This window comes from Hypanus sabinus, chromosome 19 (assembly GCF_030144855.1).
Source record: "Hypanus sabinus isolate sHypSab1 chromosome 19, sHypSab1.hap1, whole genome shotgun sequence".
NCBI classification, from domain to species: Eukaryota; Metazoa; Chordata; class Chondrichthyes; order Myliobatiformes; family Dasyatidae; genus Hypanus; species Hypanus sabinus.
Genome location: NC_082724.1, coordinates 24,356,854 through 24,379,060, shown reverse-complemented (window position 1 = coordinate 24,379,060; position 22,207 = coordinate 24,356,854). Strand labels below are relative to the sequence as shown.

The 22,207-nt window shown below is 41.4% G+C and overlaps 1 protein-coding gene across 5 annotated transcripts in view; it reads right to left on the bottom strand.

The window, feature by feature from the left end:
• The window catches only part of slmapa (sarcolemma associated protein a), a 190,373-nt gene that overhangs the window by 76,541 nt on the left and 91,625 nt on the right, over positions 1 to 22,207 (bottom strand). For 2 of the 5 annotated variants that reach the window (XM_059944200.1, XM_059944198.1), the window contains exons 12-13: positions 12,422 to 12,472; positions 11,259 to 11,324 (exon numbers count right to left, since the gene is read on the bottom strand). The exons of 1 other annotated variant lie outside the window; for it this stretch is intronic. In XM_059944200.1, coding sequence (XP_059800183.1) covers positions 11,259 to 11,324; positions 12,422 to 12,472 — 117 coding nt within the window. The remainder of the gene's footprint in view (positions 1 to 11,258; positions 11,325 to 12,421; positions 12,473 to 22,207) is intronic. 2 more of the 5 variants (XM_059944203.1, XM_059944201.1) reach the window with 1 other exon arrangement.

Here is a 22,207-nt window from a genome sequence, read left to right as displayed (position 1 = left end):
CAGGGATTGCATATATGCATGTGACAAGCTCTATTTTGAGCACAATGCAACTCAATATACATTGGAATAAAGAATGTGTAGAAGTAAAGGAAGTAAGGGCACTGTAATATTTTAACAGTAGAGGGAACCTGGAGTGCAGGTGCATGTTCTTCAGAGGCAACGGCATAAATAGACAATACCATAAAGGAAGGAAATGGTTTTATATCCTGAGAGACAAGAACATTTAAACTGAAAACAAACTTCAGTTGGCCGATACTTGTGGTGTGGCCACCACTTTTTTTTCTTAAACTAATCCCAATTAGTCCAATATTAGAGTGACACTAACTGGGACTAGAATCAACAGATTTGATTTTCCACTTGTGTCAAGGAAGACAAATGAGAGAGTGAGCCAAGTAATAAAACTCGTGCAAGGGGACACAAGATTAAAGCAAAGTGAACCAAAAGGGTGATTTGTGTGAATTTACACAGGTAATCAGAATATTGCAGCTATTGCTGCAAAATAATGAAGGAATGCCCATAGACTCTTCAAAAAGATTGCTGCTTGCAAAAGAAAGCTCATGGAGAACAACAGGAGAGGAGAAATGAAGTAATGCAAATAAATCAGTTAATGAACCAAATGATTCTATTCTGTTTTGTGATATTTTTCATTTCTGGATACAATTAATGGTGTGTATGACAATTGATGGTTTTAATTTTTTTTATCAAAATACTATATCAAGCTCCACAGTAGATGAGTGTAATCATCTGCAAATGTTATAATCTTCCAAAACTAAAGAGAAACCAACATTTTATTTTAACAAGTGCCACAAGACCAAACAATTTTCTTAAAGGATATTTCAACAGGAATGACATTTTATTTACAAATCAGATACCCAATAAGAATCAAGATGGGTGCATAATACCCCGTTACAGCATTTGTAACTCAGGTCAGAATCAAAATCAGATTTATTATCACTGTCTTATATGATGTGAAATTTATTGATTTGCAGTAGGTCAGTGCAAAGCATAAAATTACTTAAATTTCAAAATAAATAAATAGTGCAAAACAGAGAACTAATACAGTAATGATCACGGGTTTGATGACCATTCAGAAGTCTGATGACAGAGGCGAAGAAGTTGTTCCTGAATCATTGAGGGTGGGTCTCCTGTACTTCCTCCCTGACAGTGGTAATGAGAAGAGAGCATGTCCTAGATGGTAAGGGTCCTCTGGATGTTTTTGATTACCTCTTGTGTCCTTGATGATGAGGAGGGTTGTGCCCATGATTTAGCCTGCTTAATCTATAACCCTCTACAGCCTCTTACAATCCTGTGCAATAAATTTTTCATACCAGGTTGTGTTGCAACCAGCCAAAATACCCTCCATTGCATTCACTAAGAGTTTTAGGTGACGTACCAAAGTTTCTCAAACTCCTATCAAAGTACAGCAAATTGTGTGGCTTCATAGTGATTGCATTAATGAGTTGGGCCCAGGACAGACTCTGAGACGCTGACACTCAGGAACGTAAAGCTGCTCACCACCTTTTCTATCATCAACCACTCAATGAGGACTATTGTAAGTTCTCCCAACTTCTCCTGAAGTCCACAATTAATTCCTTGGTCCTGCTGACACTGAATACCATGTTGGGGTGTGTTACCACTCAACCAGCTGTCTCACTCTTGTACATCTTATTGTTGCCATCTCATATTTTACCAACAACAGTGGTGTCATCTGCGCTTTTGTGAATGATGTTTAAACTGCACTTCGCCAAGAGTACAGAGAGTAGAGCAGTGGGCTAAGCACGCATCCTTGAGAATCAGAATTAGGTTCAGTATCAGCAGCATACGTCGTGAAATTTGTTAACTTAGCAGCATGAATAAATAAATAAATAAAGACAGTAAGTATGTATGTGTATATTAAAAAGTTAAATTTACAAATAGTGCAAAAACAGAAATAATAAAAAAAAGTGGGGTAGCGTCCATTTAGACATCAGAAGGCAGAGGGGAAGAAGCTGTTCTTGAATTGCTGAGTGTGTACCTCCCTCCTGATGGTAACAGTGAGAAGAGGACATGTCCTGGGTGATAGGGGTCCTTAATAATGGACGCACCCTTTCCAAGACACCGTTGCTTGAAGATGTCTCGGATATTATGGATGCTAGATCCCAAGATATACTGTTATGAGTGATGAACAGACCTGATGGACAATGGGGTGCAGAGTTAACCATTCACCCCCCCCCCCCGAGAACTACGAACTATTGTTGTTGTTATGCTGCTCATGAGAGAGAGATAAAGCCCAGGCAAGAACATTTGCTACAGATAAGAGGGGGAGAGAGACTGTTGTTTTACTGTATTATGACTCTTCCTGGATTATTTATTTTCTACTACAAGGACTGTACATTGCTCGTTAACATTCCTCAGGAGACAGCAGGAGTGGCCTGATTTGATGGACACAGTTATTCAGAGTTGATGGATGGCTGAGACCCCGTCACTGGGGATAAAAGACAGGTCTGGAGAGACACCCTTCAGACTCACCAGTGGACACTAACTGAGTGTTCGGAACCCACAGAAAGGTGGGGGGGGGCTTCGGAGACCGAACCAGGAGATCGGTCAGTAAAGCTCACAGTGTTGCAGCAGGGCCGGTGGGGAATTGTGTGTGTGTCCACTCATGCCAGAATGACGAGTCCACCACAGAAGAACGGTCTAGCTGAAGACCAGAGGGGTCATAACTAAAAGGCCACGACACGACGGATTAAGAAAGCCACAAGAAGGTTTGCCTGCCGCAACAGTTGCTGTTACATCTCGCTCGCTCTCTCTCTCTCTCCAACGATTTCAATACAACAACCAAAACTACCTCAGCATTTATGAACTGAACTCTATACTTTCCTATGACAATTCATTTACCCCTAAGACATCGATAGAGCTTGTTTATTATTATTCCTACACTTTTAGGTTTATTACTGCCAACTTGTTTTATATGTATATTTGCATTTTTGATATTGTATTGTGTAGTTTACTAATAAACACCTTTAGTTTGGTACCACCAGACTCCAATGGATTCTCTGCTGGTCAGACACCCAGTTACGGGGTACGTAACAATACTGACTAACTTTACAACTTTCTGCTGCTTCTTTCAATCTGTACAGTAGTCCCCTCTCATATCAGATGGTGATGCAGCCTATCAGAATGCTTTCTGTGGTACATCTGTCAAAGTTTTCCTGCATTTTAGGTGATAAACTAAATCTCCTCATACTTCTAGTGAAATATAGCCACTGGCTTGTCTGCTTTATAGCTGCATCGATATGTTGGGACCCGGTTAGATCCTCAAAGAAATTGACTCCCAGGAACTTGAAGCTTCTCATTCTCCCCACTTCTGATCCCTCTAAGAGGATTGGTTCTTGGTCCCTCGTCTTATTCTTTCTGAAGTCTACAGTCAGCTCTTTGGTCTTCCTGGCATTGATTGCAAGGTTGTTGCTGCAATATAACTCAATGAGCTGGTATATCTGGCCCTTGTAAGCCCCCTCGTTTCCACCTGAGGTACTGCCAACAATGGCTGCATCATCAGCAAATTTATAGATGGCATTTGATCTATGCCTAGCCACAAACTAGAGCAGTGGGCTAAGCACACATCCCTGAAATGCGTCAGTGTTGGTCATCAGCGAGAAGGAGATGTTATTCCAATCCGTACAGATTGTAGTCTTCTGGTTAGGAAGTTGAGAATCCAATTGCAGAGGGAGGTACAGAAGCCCAGGTTCTGTAGATTTTCTATGAGGACTGAAGGAATGATGATATTAGATGCTGAGCTATAGACAATAAACAGCATCCTGACATAGGTGTTTGTATTGTCCAGGTGATCGAAGGCTGAGTGAAGAGCCAATGAGATTGCGTCTGCTGCAGACATACTGTGGTGATAAGCGAATTGTAGTGGGTCCAGGTTCTTGCTGAGACAGGAGTAGATCTAGCCATGACCAACCTCTCAAAGCATTTAATCACCGTAGATGTGATTGCTACTGGCAACAGTAGTTAAGGCAGTTCACACCACTCTTCTTGGGAACTGGTATAATTGTTGCCCTTTTGAAGCAGGTGAAAACTTCTGACCGTTAGCAGAGAGAGACTGAAAATGTCTTTGAATATACCCACCAGTTGGTTGGCCCAAATTTTCAGAGACTGACCAGGTACACCGTCAGGGCCTGCTGCCTTGTGAGGATTCATTCTCCTGAAAGACAACTTGACGCCAGTCTCCAGGACAGAGATCATAGGGTCACCGGGTGCAACAGAGATCCTCACAACTACAGTTATATTCTCACTGTCAAAGTGGGCATAGAAGGCACTGAGCTCGTCTGGTAGTGAAGCATTGCTGTCATTCATGCTGTTGGGTTTCACTTTGTAGGTAGTATCAGCCTGCAAAGACTGCCAAAGTTGACATTCGTCCAAAGTTGCCTCCAACTACTCAGAATCATTGCTTGGCTCTTGAAATTGCCCTCTGCAAGTCATACTTGGTTTTCTTGCACAGACCTGGGTCGCCAGACTTAAATGCCACAGATCCAGCCCTCAGCAAGCAACAAACCTCCTGGTTCACCCTCAGCTTTTGGTTTGGGAATGTACAGTAAGTTTTCGCAGGCACACATTCATCCACACAGGATTTAATGAAGTCAGTAACAACTGTGGCATACTCATCAAGATTTGAAAATGAATTCCTGAATTCAGTCCAGTCCACTGATTCAAAGCAGTCCTGTGCTTCCCTTGTCCATACCATCATGGTCTTCACTACTGGTGCTACAGGGAGTAGAAATATAGCCAGGCGATCAGACTTTCCAAAGAGCGGCCATGGAATAGCATGGTAAGCACTTTTAATGGTGGTGTAACAGTGTGTTGTTTCCTCTGCTACTACAAGTGACTTGTTGATGATGATTATTTAGTGACTTTTTGAAGCCAGACTGGTTAAAATCCCCCAAAAAGATGGGGAAGGCATCAGGTGTGTGTCGTTTCATGCCTGTTATAGACAATGGACAATAGACAATAGGTGCAGAAGTAGACCATTCGGCCCCTCGAGTCTGCACCGCCATTCTGAGATCATGGCTGATCATTCACTATCAATACCCAGTCCCTGCCTTGTCCCCATATCCCTTGATTCCCCTATCCATCAGATATCTATCTAGCTCCTTCTTGAAAGCATCCAGAGAATTGGCCTCCACCGTCTTCCGAGGTAGTGCATTCCACACCTGCACAACTCTCTGGGAGAAGAAGTTCTTCCTCAACTGACCTCTTATTCTCAATCCATGCCCTCTGGTACTGGACTCTCCCAACATCTGGAACATATTTCCTGCCTCAATCCTATCAAATCCTTTAATTATCTTAAACGTTTCAATCAGATCCCCTCTCAATCTCCTCAATTCCAGCGTGTACAAGCCCAATCTCTCCAATCTCTCTGCGTAAGACAGCCCTGCCATCCCAGGAATCAACCTAGTGAATCTACGCTGCATTTCCTCAACTGCCAGAATGTCCTTCCTTAAACCTGGAGACCAAAACTGTACACAATATTCCAGGTGTGGTCTCACCAGGGCCCTGTACAAATGCAAAAGGACATCCTTGCTCTTGTATTCAATTCCCCTTGTAATAAAGGCCAACATTCCATTTGCCCTCTTCACTGCCTGTTGCACTTGCTCATTCACCTTCATTGACTGGTGAACTAGGACTCCTAGGTCTCTTTGCATTTCTCCCTTACCTAACTCTACACCATTCAGACAATACTCTGCCCTCTTGTTCCTGCTTCCAAAGTGGATAACTTCACATTTATTCACATTGAATGACATCTGCCAAGTATCTGCCCACTCACCCAGCCTATCCAAGTCTCCCTGTATTCTCCTAACGTCCTCTTCGCATGTCACACTGCCACCCAGTTTAGTATCGTCAGCAAACTTGCTGATATAGTTTTCAATGCCCTCATCTAAATCATTGACATAAATCGTAAAGAGCTGTGGTCCCAATACAGAGCCCTGTGGTACCCCACTAGTCACCTCCAGCCAGTCCGAGAAACACCCATTCACTGCTACCCTTTGCTTTCTATCTGCCAACCAGTTTTCTATGCATGTTGAAACCCTGCCCCCAATGCCATGAGCTCTGATTTTACTCACCAATCTCCTATGTGGCACCTTATCGAATGCCTTCTGAAAATCTAGGTATACAACATCCACTGGCTTACCCTCGTCTAACACCCTTGTTACACCCTCAAAAAACTCCAACAGATTAGTCAAGCATGATTTGCCCTTGGTAAATCCATGCTGGCTCGGCCTAATCCTATTTCTGCCATCTAGATGTGCCACTATTTCGTCCTTAATAATGGACTCAAGCATCTTCCCCATGACTGACGTTAGGCTAACAGGGCGATAGTTCTCCGTTTTCTCCTTCCCTCCCTTCTTGAAAAGTGGGATAACATTAGCCACTCTCCAACCTTCAGGAACTGATCCTGAATCTAAGGAACATTGGAAAATGATTACCAATGCATCCGCAATTTCCTGAGCCACCTCTTTTAGAACCCTCGGATGCAGACCATCTGGACCCGGGGATTTATTAGCCTTCAGTCCTACCAGTCTACTCATCACAGTTTCTTTCCTAATGTCAATCTGTCTCAATTCCTCTGATATCTTATGACCCTGGCCCATCCATACATCTGGGAGATTGCTTGTGTCCTCCCTGGTGAAGACAGATCTAAAGTACGCATTAAATTCTGTTGCCATTTCCCTGTTTCCCATAACAATTTCTCCCAATTCATTCTTCAAGGGGCCAACATTGTTCTTAACTATCTTCTTTCTCTTCACATAGCTAAAAAAGCTTTTGCTATCCCCTTTTATATTCCTGGCTAGACTGAGCTCATACCTGATTTTTTCTCTCCGTATTGCTTTTTTAGTTAAGATCTGCTGTTCCTTAAAACTTTCCCAATCATCTGTAATCCCACTCAACTTAGCCCTGTCATACTTCTTTTTCTTTAATGCTATACAATCTCTGACTTCCTTTGTCAACCACTGTGGCCCCTTCCCCCTCTTTGAATCCTTCCTTCTCATTGGAATGAACTGCTTTTGCATCTTTTGTATTATGCCCAAGAATATCTGCCACTGCTGATCCACTGTCTTTCCTGCCAGGGCATCCGCCCATTTAACTTTGGCCAGCTCCTCCCTCATGGCTCCGTAGTCTCCTTTATTTAATTGCAACACTGACACCTCTGATCTGCCCTTATCCCTCTCAAATTGTAGATAAAAACTTATCATGTTATGATCACTACTTCCTAATGGCTCCTTTACTTCAAGATCACTTATCAATTCCTGTTCATTACACATCACCAAGTCCAAAATAGCCTCGTTCCTGGTTGGCTCAAGCACAAGCTGTTCCAAAAATACATCCCTTAGACACTCCACAAACTCCCTATCCTGGGGTCCAGCACCTACCTGATTCTCCCAGTTCACCTGCATGTTGAAATCTCCCATAACGACTACATTACCTTTAGCACATGCCAATGTTAACTCCCTAATCAACTTGTACCCAATATCCACGCTACTGTTTGGGGGCCTGTACACAACACCCATTAGGGTCTTTTTACCCTTGCTGTTCCTCAGCTCAATCCACACAGACTCTACTTCCCCTGTTCCCAAGTCACCTCTTGCTAAGGATTGAATCTCATTCCTTACCAACAGGGCCACCCCACCCCCTCTTCCCATATTTCTGTCTCTACGATAGCACGTATACCCTGATACACTCAATTCCCAGGCCTGATCCCCTTGCAGCCATGTCTCCGTTATCCCAACAATATCGTAGTTCCCCATTTTCATCTGAGCTTCAAGCTCATCTGCCTTATTTCTGACACTACGTGCATTCAAGTATAGAATTCTTAGCCCATTCCTCCTCTCTTTGCTTAAAAGACTGTCTACTGTACCTAACCCAGCTCCTTGAACTTCCATCGGGCTAATTGCACCCTGAATTTTGATGACCTTCTCAAGATTACCCAAACCTTCTACACATTTAATCCCATGCTCCTTCTGACCAACCCTCTGGATCTGGATCCCTGCCCCCTGCACATCTAGTTTAAACCCCCACGAGCAGCACTGGCAAACATTCCTGCAAGAATGCTAGTACCCCTCCGGTTCAGATGTAGACCGTCCCTTCGAAACAGATCCCAATGTCCCTGGAACAAAGACCAATTATCCAAAAACCTGAACCCTTCCTTCCTGCACCATGCTCTCAGCCTCGTATTAATGTGCATAATCATTCTATTCTTCGCCTCACTCGCACGTGGCACAGGTAGCAATCCCGAGATTGTCACCCTGGAGGTCCTGCCTTTCAGCTTCACTCCTAACTCCCTGAACTCTCTAAGCAGGACCCCCTCACTCACCTTACCTACATCGTTGGTCCCTACATGGACCACTACATCTGGGTTCATGCCCTCGTTCTCAAGAATAGCCTGCACCCGATCTGAGATGTCCCGGACCCTGGCACCAGGGAGGCAACATACCATCCGAGACTCCCGATCTGCCCCACAAAATCTCCTATCTGCCCCCCTAACTATAGAATCCCCTAAAACTATCGCTCTCTTCTCTTCCCTCCTCCCCTTTCTAGTTGAGGGTTCAACCTCTGTGCCAGAGGCAGGACCACTGCAACTCATTCCTGGTAGGTCATCCCCATCAACAGTATCCAGTACGGTATACTTATTGTTAATGGGAATGGCCGCAGGGGTGCTCTGCTCTCTCTGCCTGCTCCCCCTGCCTCTCTGGACCGTCACCCATCTGCCTAAATCTTGGTTCTTTGGTGTGACTACCTCCTGATAACTCCTATCTATCTCTGCCTCTGCCTCCCGAATGATCCGGAGTTCATCCAGCTCCAGCTCCAACTCCCTAACTCGGGCTGATAGGAGCTGCAGCTGGACGCACCTCTTGCAGGTGTGGTTATCAGGGACAACTGTGTTGACCCTGACTTCCCACATACTGCATACGGAGCACACCACTGCTCTGACTGTCTCCCCCATACCTGAACTGAATTAATAGAATGTCTAAAAAACACCTAGCGACCTTACCTTCTTCCCCTCAGCCAGCAATCACACAGGCTTACCGAAGTCCCCTTACGCCGAAGCCCACTTAGCCAAAGCCCAGGACTCTGCTTCCATGGACTCCGCTGCCCGCTCTGACAAGAAGTCCTGCCTTTTAAAGTGCGCGCTCGACGCTGACGTCACTCGCGCCTGCGCAGTTCCCCCTCCTCCACAGGTATTGACCAGGTAGGCTTAAATCCTACGTACACGGTCGAATTCTCTGAGCTCCCAGCTGAATCACAAGCTGTAACTTGCTCCCGATTCAAATGTTGATCACATCACTCAGAACGTCTAGAGCCTGCTTGACATTGGCCTGAGGTGGAATGACACCGCTACCAAAACAATTGCTGAAATCTCCTACAGTAGGTAAAATGAGTCATTCCAGGTCTGGTGAGTAGGATTTGGACACCACTGACACATTTGTGCACTAAGAGTTGCTCATGAGGCACACACTTCTCCTCTGCTTTTGAGATACTCAACAGCCCCAACCTGGCGATGTAAAGTGAACCCATCAATCTGAATCGCTGTGTCTGGTATAGAAGGGATTAACTAGGATTCTGTGGGGTTGGGGGGGGTGGGGGAGGATGCAAGCAGGCCTAATATCATTCGGAGATCTTCAATTTTATTTACCAGACTGTACATTTGCCAGCAAGATAGCCAGTATTGGGAGTCAAAAACCTCGGTTTTTTAAATGCACTAATAGCCCAGAACAGTTGCCTCGTTTTCCCCAAGGCCACCTTGTGAGAATACTGCACCGGCCACAGTCAGCATTATTTCCTTTGCTTTTAAGTAGCAATAGTTTGTTCAATTGCATTAAAACATCTCTATTTACAGGATAGACCTGAAGAGATGCACCTGAATTGATGGTCAGCAAGGAAGAGATGTCCAATACCCTCTCCAGCTCCAATTACAAATTGATTATAGAGAAGGAGGAGTGATCAAAAATGAAAAGTGATCTTTACTCCTTTGTGTAACTCTAATGTCGAAGTTATTACGGTATTCACAACTAAAAATAAATATGCAGACTTACAATAGGAAAAGGATTTTTTTGGTGACAAGGCAAGCCTTTGCTTCATAGGTTAAGATAGTTTGATGTGTAGGTAATATAATTTTTTTAAAGTTCATGATCTAACTTGCAACTGACCACCAGGAAAAAAAAAATCAAAAACCCATTCACATTCTGTAAGAAACAAATGGCATTTGATTTGAATACTTCCAAGGTATTCATTTTAAATATTTTAACTGCAGACAGTGATTATTCTAGCTTCATTCTGGCTTATGGTTCAGAATAATCAGGCATTTCACTACTTATTTATCTGCGATATGTAAAAGGTGCAATGACTGTGATCCAAGAGCCCCTCGACATTCACTGCCCAGAATCAAACAGTAAATACAAATGCCATGGAAAGCTTGTGAAGGACAACCCTAACCACATGGCACATACTCTATCATAAATCATAAGGCAAGTTCATTAAGCATTCAACTTCTGTGAGCATTTTATAAAAGTGTGCTGTTGTAAAATTAGAAATGATCATAAACAATCCTTATGGTAGATTACTGGCATGGCCAGAGTGTGTACAATCTAATCAGTGAAATATTAGAGGAGCTAATTTTATTTAGAGATACAGTGTGGAACTGACCCTTCCGGCCCAACAAGCCGAAACGCCCAGCAACCCACTGATTTAAACTTAGGCTAATCTCAGGACGATTTACAATGACCAATCAGCCTCCGAACTGGTATGTATTTGGAATGAAGGAGGGAACTAGGACACCCGGAGGAAACCTGTGTATTCATGGGAAGTACACACAAACTTCTTACAGATGGTGTCAGAATTGAACTCAAAGCCCTGAGATGTAAGAGCATGCTACCTTAGTGTCTCAGTATTAGTCATCAACTATCAGAAATTAGCAAAATATAAATGAACTCAAAAATCTTAGCAATTTCACTGTTAAATTTACCAATTTATGATTTTCGTTGTTTGTAGTGCACAACTGAGGACAACAGCACACAACTTCAACAACATAAACAAATAGTAGAAAAAGTAAGTATCCTCAATAAAATTACAATTTAAAATATTATAAGCTTCTAGTTTCAAATTAGTCTTGAAATTATGGATTTATTCTGTTATCTTGAACTGCAGCTAATCATAATCGACACTGAATTTTTTTGAGAACCTTATCTCTCGACAGTGTAAATCATTCAGGTACTCACTCTTGCACTCAATGAATTGTTGGAATAGCTCAGAGCAGTCCCCTCCACTCTTTAGTAGGAAGTGCTCTATTAGAAAGAAAGAATCTTCCATTAAGTAACACACACAATTCAGAACCTCACACAAATGGATAAAGTACTTCATGGAAGTACTTTATCCAAGTACTTCCATTAAGTACCTGGATAAAGTTTCTTGCTTAGCAAATGCAACTGACTGCTTTCGTAGAATCAATAATGTAAACAGATAATTTTTGTCTGACAATATCAAATGAGATTCATAAAACTGAATATGGAGTATATAAAGCATCAGCAAAAATTCACTGTTAGGTGGAGTTGCATACTAAATTCACATGCCTTACCTACAATTGACAAAGCAATGTTAGAGCTGAAGACTTAACATTCTCACCTTTACATAATGTATTTTTGACTGAAAATATGGCCATTTTGATTTTAAACCACCTCTTCACTTTGTCTGCAACTACCTGAAAATGCACCACTGGTACTGTCAATGCAGACCTTAAATAAATGATTACACAATAGCTTAAATTCTTAAATGACTTTATAAAAGGCTCTTGCAGTTTTTAGAGCACTTATCTTGTATCCTAGGATGTATCTCAGCACCTAATACTCAAATGAATAAAATGCTTTACGTCCATCATAAAGACAACATAACCAAAGAATAAAAAGATTGCTGTTTTAGAGTATCTGTAAGATATCAGAACTGGAATTAGATCTCAACCAAACTGGGACGAAAACTCCTCTTTTTGAAGGCTGCAAGGGATCTTTATAAAATTAAAGTGAAAATCTCAATCTAGCTGTCCCAGGATCCAAAACACAAATCACATTTTAAATTTGTTCATTGTAATAGCACAAGGCTTACAAAGAAAATAAAATTCTATGGTGTGCATTATTCTGAGAATTGTGTTGCAGGTCACAGGTGTTGAGATTATATGATGTAAGAGATCATTGTGTACCTAGCCTTAGTCTAAGCAGACAGTAAGTCCTTGAAATAATGGTGTTCCAAACTCCTGCACTTCACTTTCTTTCTTCAATGAAGACAAAACTGTCTACATTTTAAAAATTAAATTTCACTCATATCAATAACAAGATCAGTAAAGTTTTCAATTTTCATTAACAGTTTCTGAAAAGTTGCATTGGTACACTACCTTTATCTGTGCTTCCATTAATTTTAGATAATAAGTCATCAACTTGGATTCCTATTGTTACCAAAACAAAAAATTCACTTTAGTTCTAATAATGAGTGGTTGTTTTACAGCAACATCATGAAACAAACTATCATTTTAATAATTGAATCTAATGGCATTGTAAGGCTTACTTTCAAAAGGGCAAATCCACAATTTTTGTTGTTAAACAGTGGCTGAAGTTCAAAGAAAAATGATAAAAATGCCCAGAATAAAACCTAACTGGATCTTAGTTTTTATAGTATTTCTTTTCAATACAAGAAGAAATTGGCAGAAGTTTCAAACTTTGTTTTGTTCAATGTGTTCAAGAGTTCAGTAACATACACAAAATACTGTAAGGACTCAGCAGGGCCATTTTGGGCCAACACCCTTCGGCAGGACTGGAGGAAAAAAACTGATGAGTAGATTAAAAAGGTGTGGGAAGAGGATAAAGAAACATAAGGTGAGAGGTGAAACCTGAAGGGGCACGGATGTTTTTTCTCTCCAGTCCTGCTGAAGGGTCTCAGCTCAAAACGTCAAGTGTACTCTTTTCCATAGATACTGCCTGGTCTGCTGAGTTCCTCCAGCATTTTGTGTGTATTGCTTTGATTTCCAGCACCTGGAGATTTTCTCTGTCAAGAGATCGGTAATATGTTTAAATACTTTTTCCATTACTCTGTTATCAAAGGATCTTTTTCAGAGTGCTTAAAGCGGAAATGAAATACCATTTAACTCATAATACAACTCAAAACTATTTAAAATCCATCAAAAGGCAGAAAGAAGCAAGATAAACAGAATTAAATTTGGACTTCAGGAATAAAAAAATTCAGAAATTCAGTGAACACAAATTTCGTTACATCTGGTTGGTTCTCATGCAAAGCCATCAATCTAAAGCATTAACTGCTTTCCTTACACATGCTGAATGATTCACTGCATATAGCACTTGCTATTAATTAATTCTAGAATTCCACGTGCTACTTAAGTGCAGATATATAATATGGGATTTCGGAAAATAACATACAAAACTGATAGAGAATCTACACCATTCACAGCTGAACGTTAATACACATGTTTTAAAGATAAAGTAAAGCCAAGTTTTTAGGACTGCATCTGCACTCTGCTGAAAATCTTAACACAGTAAGGAATTTGTTATATTGCTGCAAAGTTGAGCAATCTCAATAGTATCTTTCTAACGGAAATAGAATAAATGAAAAGAAAACAAATGTGGAAAGGAGGAAGGGAATAGGACTAATAGGACAGTTGTTGACAAATTCTAGTGTGGTGACAAAGAACTAACTGATCTCTTTCTGTACTGTAAATTCTATGATTTGGGTTATGCAATGAGTTGTGCAGCCTCTAGATTATAAATTGCTTTTTATTTATTTTTATTGAGAGATACAGCACAGTAACAGGCCCATTCAGTTCAATGAGACTGTACTGCCCAATGACACCAATGTGATCAATTAACCTACTAACCCGCACACCTTTGGATGGTGGGATGAGGTGAGGGGAAGTGGGTATTGGGGAAGAGGGAATGAACTAAGAAGACAGTGAACCATTGAAGAAAGGGAAGGAGGGGAACCAGGGAGAAGTGATGGGCAGGTGAGAAGAAAAGGGGTGATAGGGTACCAATGAGAAATGGAAAAAGAGAGAGGTGAAGAAATGACAGTAAGTTGCAGGAATTGATGCTCATGCCATCAGATTGGAGGCTACCCAGATGAAATGTCCTCCAACCTGAGGGCAACAGTAACCTACCTCAACAGCTGCTGTCCAGTGACATTGACCTCAACATCAATGAATTGATTTGAGCAGTTGATTATGGATCGCATTAATCCCAACTTCCTGCCACACTGGACCCTTTCCAGTTCCCTTATTGCTCAAATTGGTCGACTGATGATACCATAGCCTCTGCACTCCACTCCATCCAATCCCTCGTACACCAGCTTTATCAACTTTAGCTTGGAGTTTAATATCATCATCCCTGAAAAGCTGATGAGTACACTGCCCTTGGTGGGTCTCAACAATTCCCTCTGTAACCGGGCCTTGGACTTCCTGACAGTAAGACCACAGTCAGTCTGTGTTGGCAGCAACATCTCTAAACCCATTTCATTGAGCACAAATGCCACAGTGCTGCATCCTCTTGGTGTACTGCTAGGTCGAATTCAAACTGAGTCATCAAATTTGCTAGCGACAAGTTCGCAATGACGATGAGACAACTTACAGTGACGAGATAGTGTGTCTGGTAGAATGCCGCGAGCACAACAACTTGAGTTTCATCATGGACAAGAGACAATAGTGGACTTTAGGAAGGTCCAGGCTGACCACTCCTCACTACACATACATAGCTTTCTCTACTTTGGTGAGACCTGACATACACTGGGGGACTGCTTTGATAAGCACCTTCACTCCATCCACCAAAAGCAGAATTTCCTGGCAGCCAACCATTTTAATTCCTATCCCCATTCCAGTACCGACATGTACCTCCTCTTCTGCCACAATGAGACCACTCTCAGTGAAGAAGCAACACCTCATATCCTGTCTAGGTAGCCTCTGAACTGATGGCATGAACATCAATTTCTCTTTCTGGTAACTTTTTTTCTCTTCCCCCTCCCCTTCCTCCTTCTTTCATTCTGTACTTGGCCTCCTACCTCTTCTCCTCACTTGCCTATCACCGCTTCTTGCCTTCTTCCATCTTTCCTTTGGTCCACTCGTATCAGATTCCTTCTTCTCCAGCTTTTTACCTTCCCAACCACCTGGCTTCAGCTATCACCTTCTAGCTAGTCCTCCTTCCCTTCCCCCCACCTTTTTATTCTGGCATCTTCCCCCTTCCTTTCCAATCCAAATGGGATTTCTTTCTCCCTTCCTTTCTCAACCCAAAATGTTGACTGTTTATTCATTTTCACAGATGATGTCTGACCTGCTGAGTTCCTCCAGTATTTTGTGTGTTCTCTTTCCCTTTTGTCTATTAACCACCTCTCATGACATGCCTATAAATTATCTCCAAAGTAATAAGTTGTAACATTGTATAATTATCAATCCATCCACCACCTCTAAAGCTATTATTATATCAATACTTTAGGACGTACATCAACGGATCCTTGAGATTTATTTGTTTTCTATTTCATCAACTTTTCTTGAACATTTTGTTTTAGTGATACTGATTATAATAATTTTCAGAGATCTTTAATTCCCTGGTATCACTGGCATTTGTTATTTATACCTTCTCTAAAGACAGACAGAAAAAGTTTGTTTCTGCGCTTCTTTATTCTCCATTATAAATGTTGTGCCTCTGTAAGTAACTGAAAATTTCCCATATCAGCCTTTTCCATTCTATCTTTTATATTTGAAGCATCTATCAAAGCTCTTATGTTTCTCACCAACAGCATTGTCAACAATATCATCTTCCTTAGGGGCTAGGGGAAGAAAGTTGATGATCAACAGTTCGATGGGAATAGGACTGAGGCTTCAGGAGGAGTAGTGTTCAAGCCGAGTTCAGAAACAACATAAAGGGAAAATGGCAAATGGATTATAACACACACAAAATGCTGGAGGAACTCAGTAGGAAAGGCAGCATCTATGGAAAAAGAAGTACAGTCAATGTTTTGCGCCAAAATCATTTGGCAGGACTGGAGAGAAAAAACTGAGGAGTAGATTTAAAAGGTTGGGGGGAGGGGGGAGAGAAACACCAGGTGATAGGTGAAACCTGGAAGGGAAGGGATGAAGAAAAGAGCTGGGAAGTTGATTGGTGAAAGAAACAGATGGCCATTCTCCAGCATTTTGTGTGTTGCTCGGATTTCCGCATATACAGATCTTGTCTTGTTTGAAAATACTGAAGGAACTCAGCAGGTCAGGCAGCATCTATGGAAGTGAATGTATGCAGTAGCTGAGGACACTGTAAAAGTTGTAGGAAATAGTAACTTGCAGCTTTTATCTAGAAGGTTTTTGGCAAAAACTTTGCGTGTTCAATGCAAGGATTGTGAACAAAATAGAACGTGAAAAGTTAGGAGTGATATTGGGGAGTAAGAACACAGAAATGAGACTTTGTAACCAGTTTCTCTTGCAGTGCAACACACTCAGAATGCCGTTTCAGCCGAAACGTCAAATATACTCTTTCATAGATGCTGCCTGGCCTGCTGAGTTCCCTCAGAATTCTTGTGTGTGTTGCTTGGATTTCCAACATCTGTAGATTTGCTCTTGTTTGTAAACGGTGGATCTGATGCTGAACGGCAAACCCAGTTTTCTACTGTATACCGTTAGGCTGCATTCCTTGGACTTGGGGGAGGGAAGGTGAGGGTTACTCCAAGTGAGCGGCCGTGATGGTTTTAATGGAGCTCAAGGTGATTGAGAAATATCACAGTAAACAGTGCAACAGGGAATTTGGATGTGCAGGTGAATTGGGTGGGACCTTTCATCTTGTGGATGAAACAAAAGGAAAGAACAAGGGAAAGATAAAGGGGATGTGGTGAAAAACGAAACAGTAGTTGTCATAGATGATCTAGTCTGTGATGAAAGAAAATAGCACGGTTATGTGAGGTGGTAATGGGTGATAATAAATATGGGTGAGTATGTTTAAATGGAATTAGAGATCAAAGGAAGATTGACCAGCAAACAGATGAAAAGTTACAAATATATTAACAAAATCTTAAGTTTCTAAACCTTTCCAAATGTTCTTCATCCAAGTCTTTTAACTATCTTTAATAATTACTGCTCTTACGCATTATTACAGTGGCAGTGAGCTCACAGCACCCTCTGCTGGCAAGCTGATTTTCGGGTAATTCAGCAACATTAATAGGATCATAAGAAGCAAGCATGTTTAAGTATTAGTTGCAGAATGACTTGCTGAAGTAGCACATTTCAAATAAAATGACCACAATAAGCATGAATGGGTAAATTTACAAACAAACATAGGAAATGCTCAAAATAGTACTCCATGTGAACACACAGCAAAAGGTAGAAGCTCCACTTACGGAGTTTCGGTAACAGTGAACGAAGGGATACTAACAAGCCATGAGGTAAGGCAATATGGAAACCAAGCAGAAAAATGAAAAAATAGAGTTATGAATAAATACATGAATCATATACAAAGTTAATCATGGAAGAATTTACATGTTAGGAAAATGCAGGCTGCAATGTATAATAATGGTGCTTATTATGTGGCACCTGCAAGTTTGACTGTAATGGAAGGTAAGGAAAATTGCAGGAGTTAAACAACACTTTGAATGTGCTCACACGACAGAAAAAGGAGAAAAATAGCAGGTACAAGTTTTAACTTCATTTATGTTTGCATTGCTGGCAATGCCGGATACCCTGTACTCTGCCACTTCATTATTAACATAGAAAACATTGAACCGAGACTCTGACACCAAACACCGACATAAGCCACTAGTTACAATTTAACAACAACAAAATAACTTTTTAACCCCTACCACATCAGCTAACCAATCCTCAATCCCTTTTTTCCAGTTATTATCCACTATTTCTGATCATGTTTTTAATAATTCCTGTGAAGAGTAACACAATATTCTTGTTTAAAATCTCTGACATTTTCCTGTTGGTCCCTCTCCTCTCCAGCCCTTTATCTTTCCTACCCACCTGGCTTCACCTTCTGGCTATCTTGCTTCCCCTCCCCTCACCTTTTTATTCTGGCATCTTCTCCTTCCTTTCCAGTCCAGAAGAAGGATCTGGGCTTAAAGCATCAACTGTTTATTCAGTTCCTTAGATGCTCTCTGATCTGCTGAGTTCTTCCAGCATTTTGTGTGTATTGCTTTGCATTTCCAGCATCTGCAGAGCTTGTCACATTTATTATCTTGTCCCCTATTACAAATTTTTCTCCTAAAGTACCAATGCTTGGTTTTGCTATACTATTCTTCTCTCACTTTTTCATGCTTGTAGAATTTCATACAATCCGTTTTTTACTTCACCAGATAGCTCTCAGATTTTAGGTTCACTATAATTCTTTACAACTTTATAAGCACTTTCAATCTGATTCCATTTCTATCTTCTTCTGTTAGCCATAGATGGGACATTATTCAGATGGCTTCTTTATTACTCAATGTGATGCATATCTGTAGAGCACAATTAACTGTTTAAAGTACTGCCATTGCTCATCCGCCATCATATCTTTTGATCTAATTTCTAATCTACTGTCCTCAACCTAGGCATTATACAAATGCAGTATAATTACTTTAATCCAAATTTAAGCCACTAAAATTTGTTTCTCTCAAACTCAAAATAAAATTCTATCACTAACGTTCACTCTTTCCCAAAAGAAACTAACCCTCTGATATATCTGGTTAACTTAGTATTATTACACATGAACAGCTCCAATTTAGCTTTCTTCTTTGTTCAGTCTGCAATATATTGTTCTAGAAACCAGTGACAAGAGCATCCCATCAATCAGGCTTCAGCAACTTTAAAATTCATTGATGTTATGAGTTTGGAAGCCCTGTCCTGGGTGCAGCATGCAAGTGGAATTACAAAAAAAACACGGCAGCACCTCTACTTCCTGAAGAGTTTGCAAAGATTCGGCATGATATCTAAAACTTACACAAACTGCTATAGATGTGCAGTGGAGAGTATATTGATTGGTGCTTCCATTCCAGGTTGTGATGCAGCCAATACTGTAGAACAGAAAATCCTACAGAAGGTAGTGGATATGGACCAGTTCATCACGGGAAAAGCCCTCCCGCACCATTGAGCACATCTAAATGAAACGCTCTCGCAGGATACCAGAATCCATCATCAGGGACCCCCACCACCCAGGGCACACTCTCTTCTCACTGTGGCCATCAGGAAGGTGGTACAGGAGCCTCAGGACTCACACCACCAGGTTCAGGAACAATCCTTACACCTCAACCATCAGGCTCTTGAATCAAAGGGGATAACTTCACTGTCCCATCACAGAAATGTTCCCACAACCTATGGATTCAGTTTCAAGGACTCTTCACCTCATGTTCTCAACATTTATTGCTTATTTCTTTATTATTATTATTCTTTCTTTTTGTATTTGTACAGTTTGCTGCCTTTTGCAAACTGGTCGAACACCCAAGTTGGTGCAGTCTTTCATTCCTTCTGTTATGGTTATTATTCTATTATGAATTTATTGAGTATGCCCACAATAAAATGAATCTCAGGGTTGTACATCGTGACATCTATGTACTTTGATATTAAGTTTACTTTGAAGACTGCTTTTCCCAACTTACTTAGCAAGGTCACGTTTATTGCATAATCTTTACCACTTCCAATTATTTCACTGTTAGAGACTGTTGGCCAATCCAATTGAGCTTATATACTTCTTATTATTTTGTTAGTTCCACACAGATCTACCTTACTTATTTATTTTTACAGCAAAGACCGTTTCTCATTACTGTCCTAATATAATCTATTAATATCAGAGAACCTACCCCATTCTGACTACCTTTGAAAAAAAATGCTACGTGCACTTTAATATTCAATAGCCGGCTTTGTCACTAATTAGTTTGTCTTGACATTATAAGCTCTGCATTCGGATAAACAGCTTTTTTATTTTGAATGTTATTCTCTTTTCCCATGAGATGTCACACAGCAAAGTAGCATCAACAGAAGTGTACCCAATGAGTCTCTGTCAGCCTTAGTGCTCACCCTGCAAGTCCAAATTCCGTGTTCAGCCCATATCCCTCTACGTCTCGCTCCTTCACGTACCTATCCAAGTGCCTGTTAAATGATATTTTTGTACCTGCCTCAAACATTTCTACCAGCAGCTCATTCCCTATTCTCACCACCCTCCACGTGAAAACGTTGGCCCTCAGGTGCCTTTTATATCTGTCTCCTCTCACCCTAAATCTGTGCCCCCTAGTTTTGGTCGCTCCCATCTGGGGACAATAGGAAGTTACCATCCATCTTACCTCTGCCACACCCAAGTCTCTGTTTCATGACTCTCCATGGAGCCCACTATCCAGTCCCATTGTGGTTTGACTTTCCAAACTGCATCATGTCACATTTGTATTTGCTACTACTCAACCCACTTCCTTAAAAAATCAACATCCCCTTGTAACCTATGATACCCTTCTAAAACATCAATAATTTCTCCTAAATTTACATCATTTGTAAACTTAATGATCAGGCCTTGAGAATAACAACACCATCCCCTGTGGCCCACCACTAATCACCAGCTTCCATTCTGAGTTCCATTTCTTTGACTTCTCAACTTCCCCCCAAGAGTATTCTTAGTCTTTTTATAATCATCAAAAGAATCACTTGTTTCTGACCTCGTAAACCCAATGTCTGCTTCTTTCTTTTCCCTGACTGGAGCCTCAATATCTTTTGTCAGCCAATGTTCCCTAAACTCACTACGTTTTTTCTTCACCATCACAGGAACATGCTGCACCTTAACACTTGATAACATACGCTTAAAAGCATCCATTTGCTATTCACTCCTTTCCTTTGAAACAGGCACATTCAATCAACCTCTGCTAGATCCTGACTAAACATGGTAACCTGCCTCAATGACTAGCATCCAGTAGCACTTACATGAACTGTGATGAAGTGCTTTGATAGGTTGGTGATGATGGAACATATCAGCTCCTTCTGTGAAGTGACATGATCTGCTCCAATTTGCCTACTGTCACAAGAGGTCAACAGCAGATGCCATTACAATGGTTTTTCATTCAAACCTGGAATACCTAGACAGCAAAGATGCATACTTCAGGATGCTAGTTATTGACTACAGCTCACCATTCAACACAAAAGTTGCAAAGTCTTTGCCTCAATATCTCCTTGTGCAACTGGATCCTCAATTTCCTCACTTGCTGCCCCAGTCAGTTCAGATTGGCAACACTTCCTCCACTACCACCATCGGCACAGGTACACCACAAGGCTGTGTGCTCCCCCCACCCCCGCTCTACTTGCTTTACACTTATAACTGTGAGGCTAAGCACAGCTCCAATCTCATATTGAAGTTTGCTGATGCCACCATTGTCATAGGCCAAATCAAGTGGTGACAGATCAGCATAAAGGAGAGAGTTTGAAAATCTAACTGAGTGCTGTAATAACAACAACCTGTCACTCAATGTCAGCAAGACCAAGGAGCTGATTATTGACTGCAGCAGGAGGAAACCAAAGGTTCACGAGCCAGTCCTCATTGCAGGATTGGAGGTGGAGATAAACAGCAACTTTAAATTCCCCAACATTATAATTTCAGAGAATCTGTCCTGGGTCCAGCATACAAGTGCCATTACAAAGAAAGCACAGCAGTACTTTCTTAGTAGTTTGCTAAGATTTGCCATGTGATCTAAAACTTTAAGAAATCTCTATAGTTGAGCAGTGGCAAGTATACTGACTAGCTGCACCCCAGCCTGCTATGGAAACACCCAAGCCCTTGAATGGAAAAGTCCACAAAAAGTAGTGGATAGAGCCCAGTCATTCATGGGTAAAGCGCTCCTCACCACTGAACATGTCTACAAGGAGCACTGTTGTAGGAAAGGAGCACCCATCATCACAGACAACACCCCCCCCCCCACCACCCAGACCATGCTCTTGCTGCTGCCATCAGAAAGGAGGTACAGAAGCCTCAGAACCCACACCAAGTTCAGGAACAGCTATTAACCTTCAACCACCAAGCTTCTGAACTAGAGAGGATAACCACTCAACTTCACTTGTCCCATCACTCAACTATTCCCACAACCTATGGACTCTACATTTCATGCTCTAGATATTTATTGCTTATTTATTTATTAGTATTATTTTGTCTATCACCCAGGCAGAAAATAAATTGTTGTTCCTCCAACCTGAGCA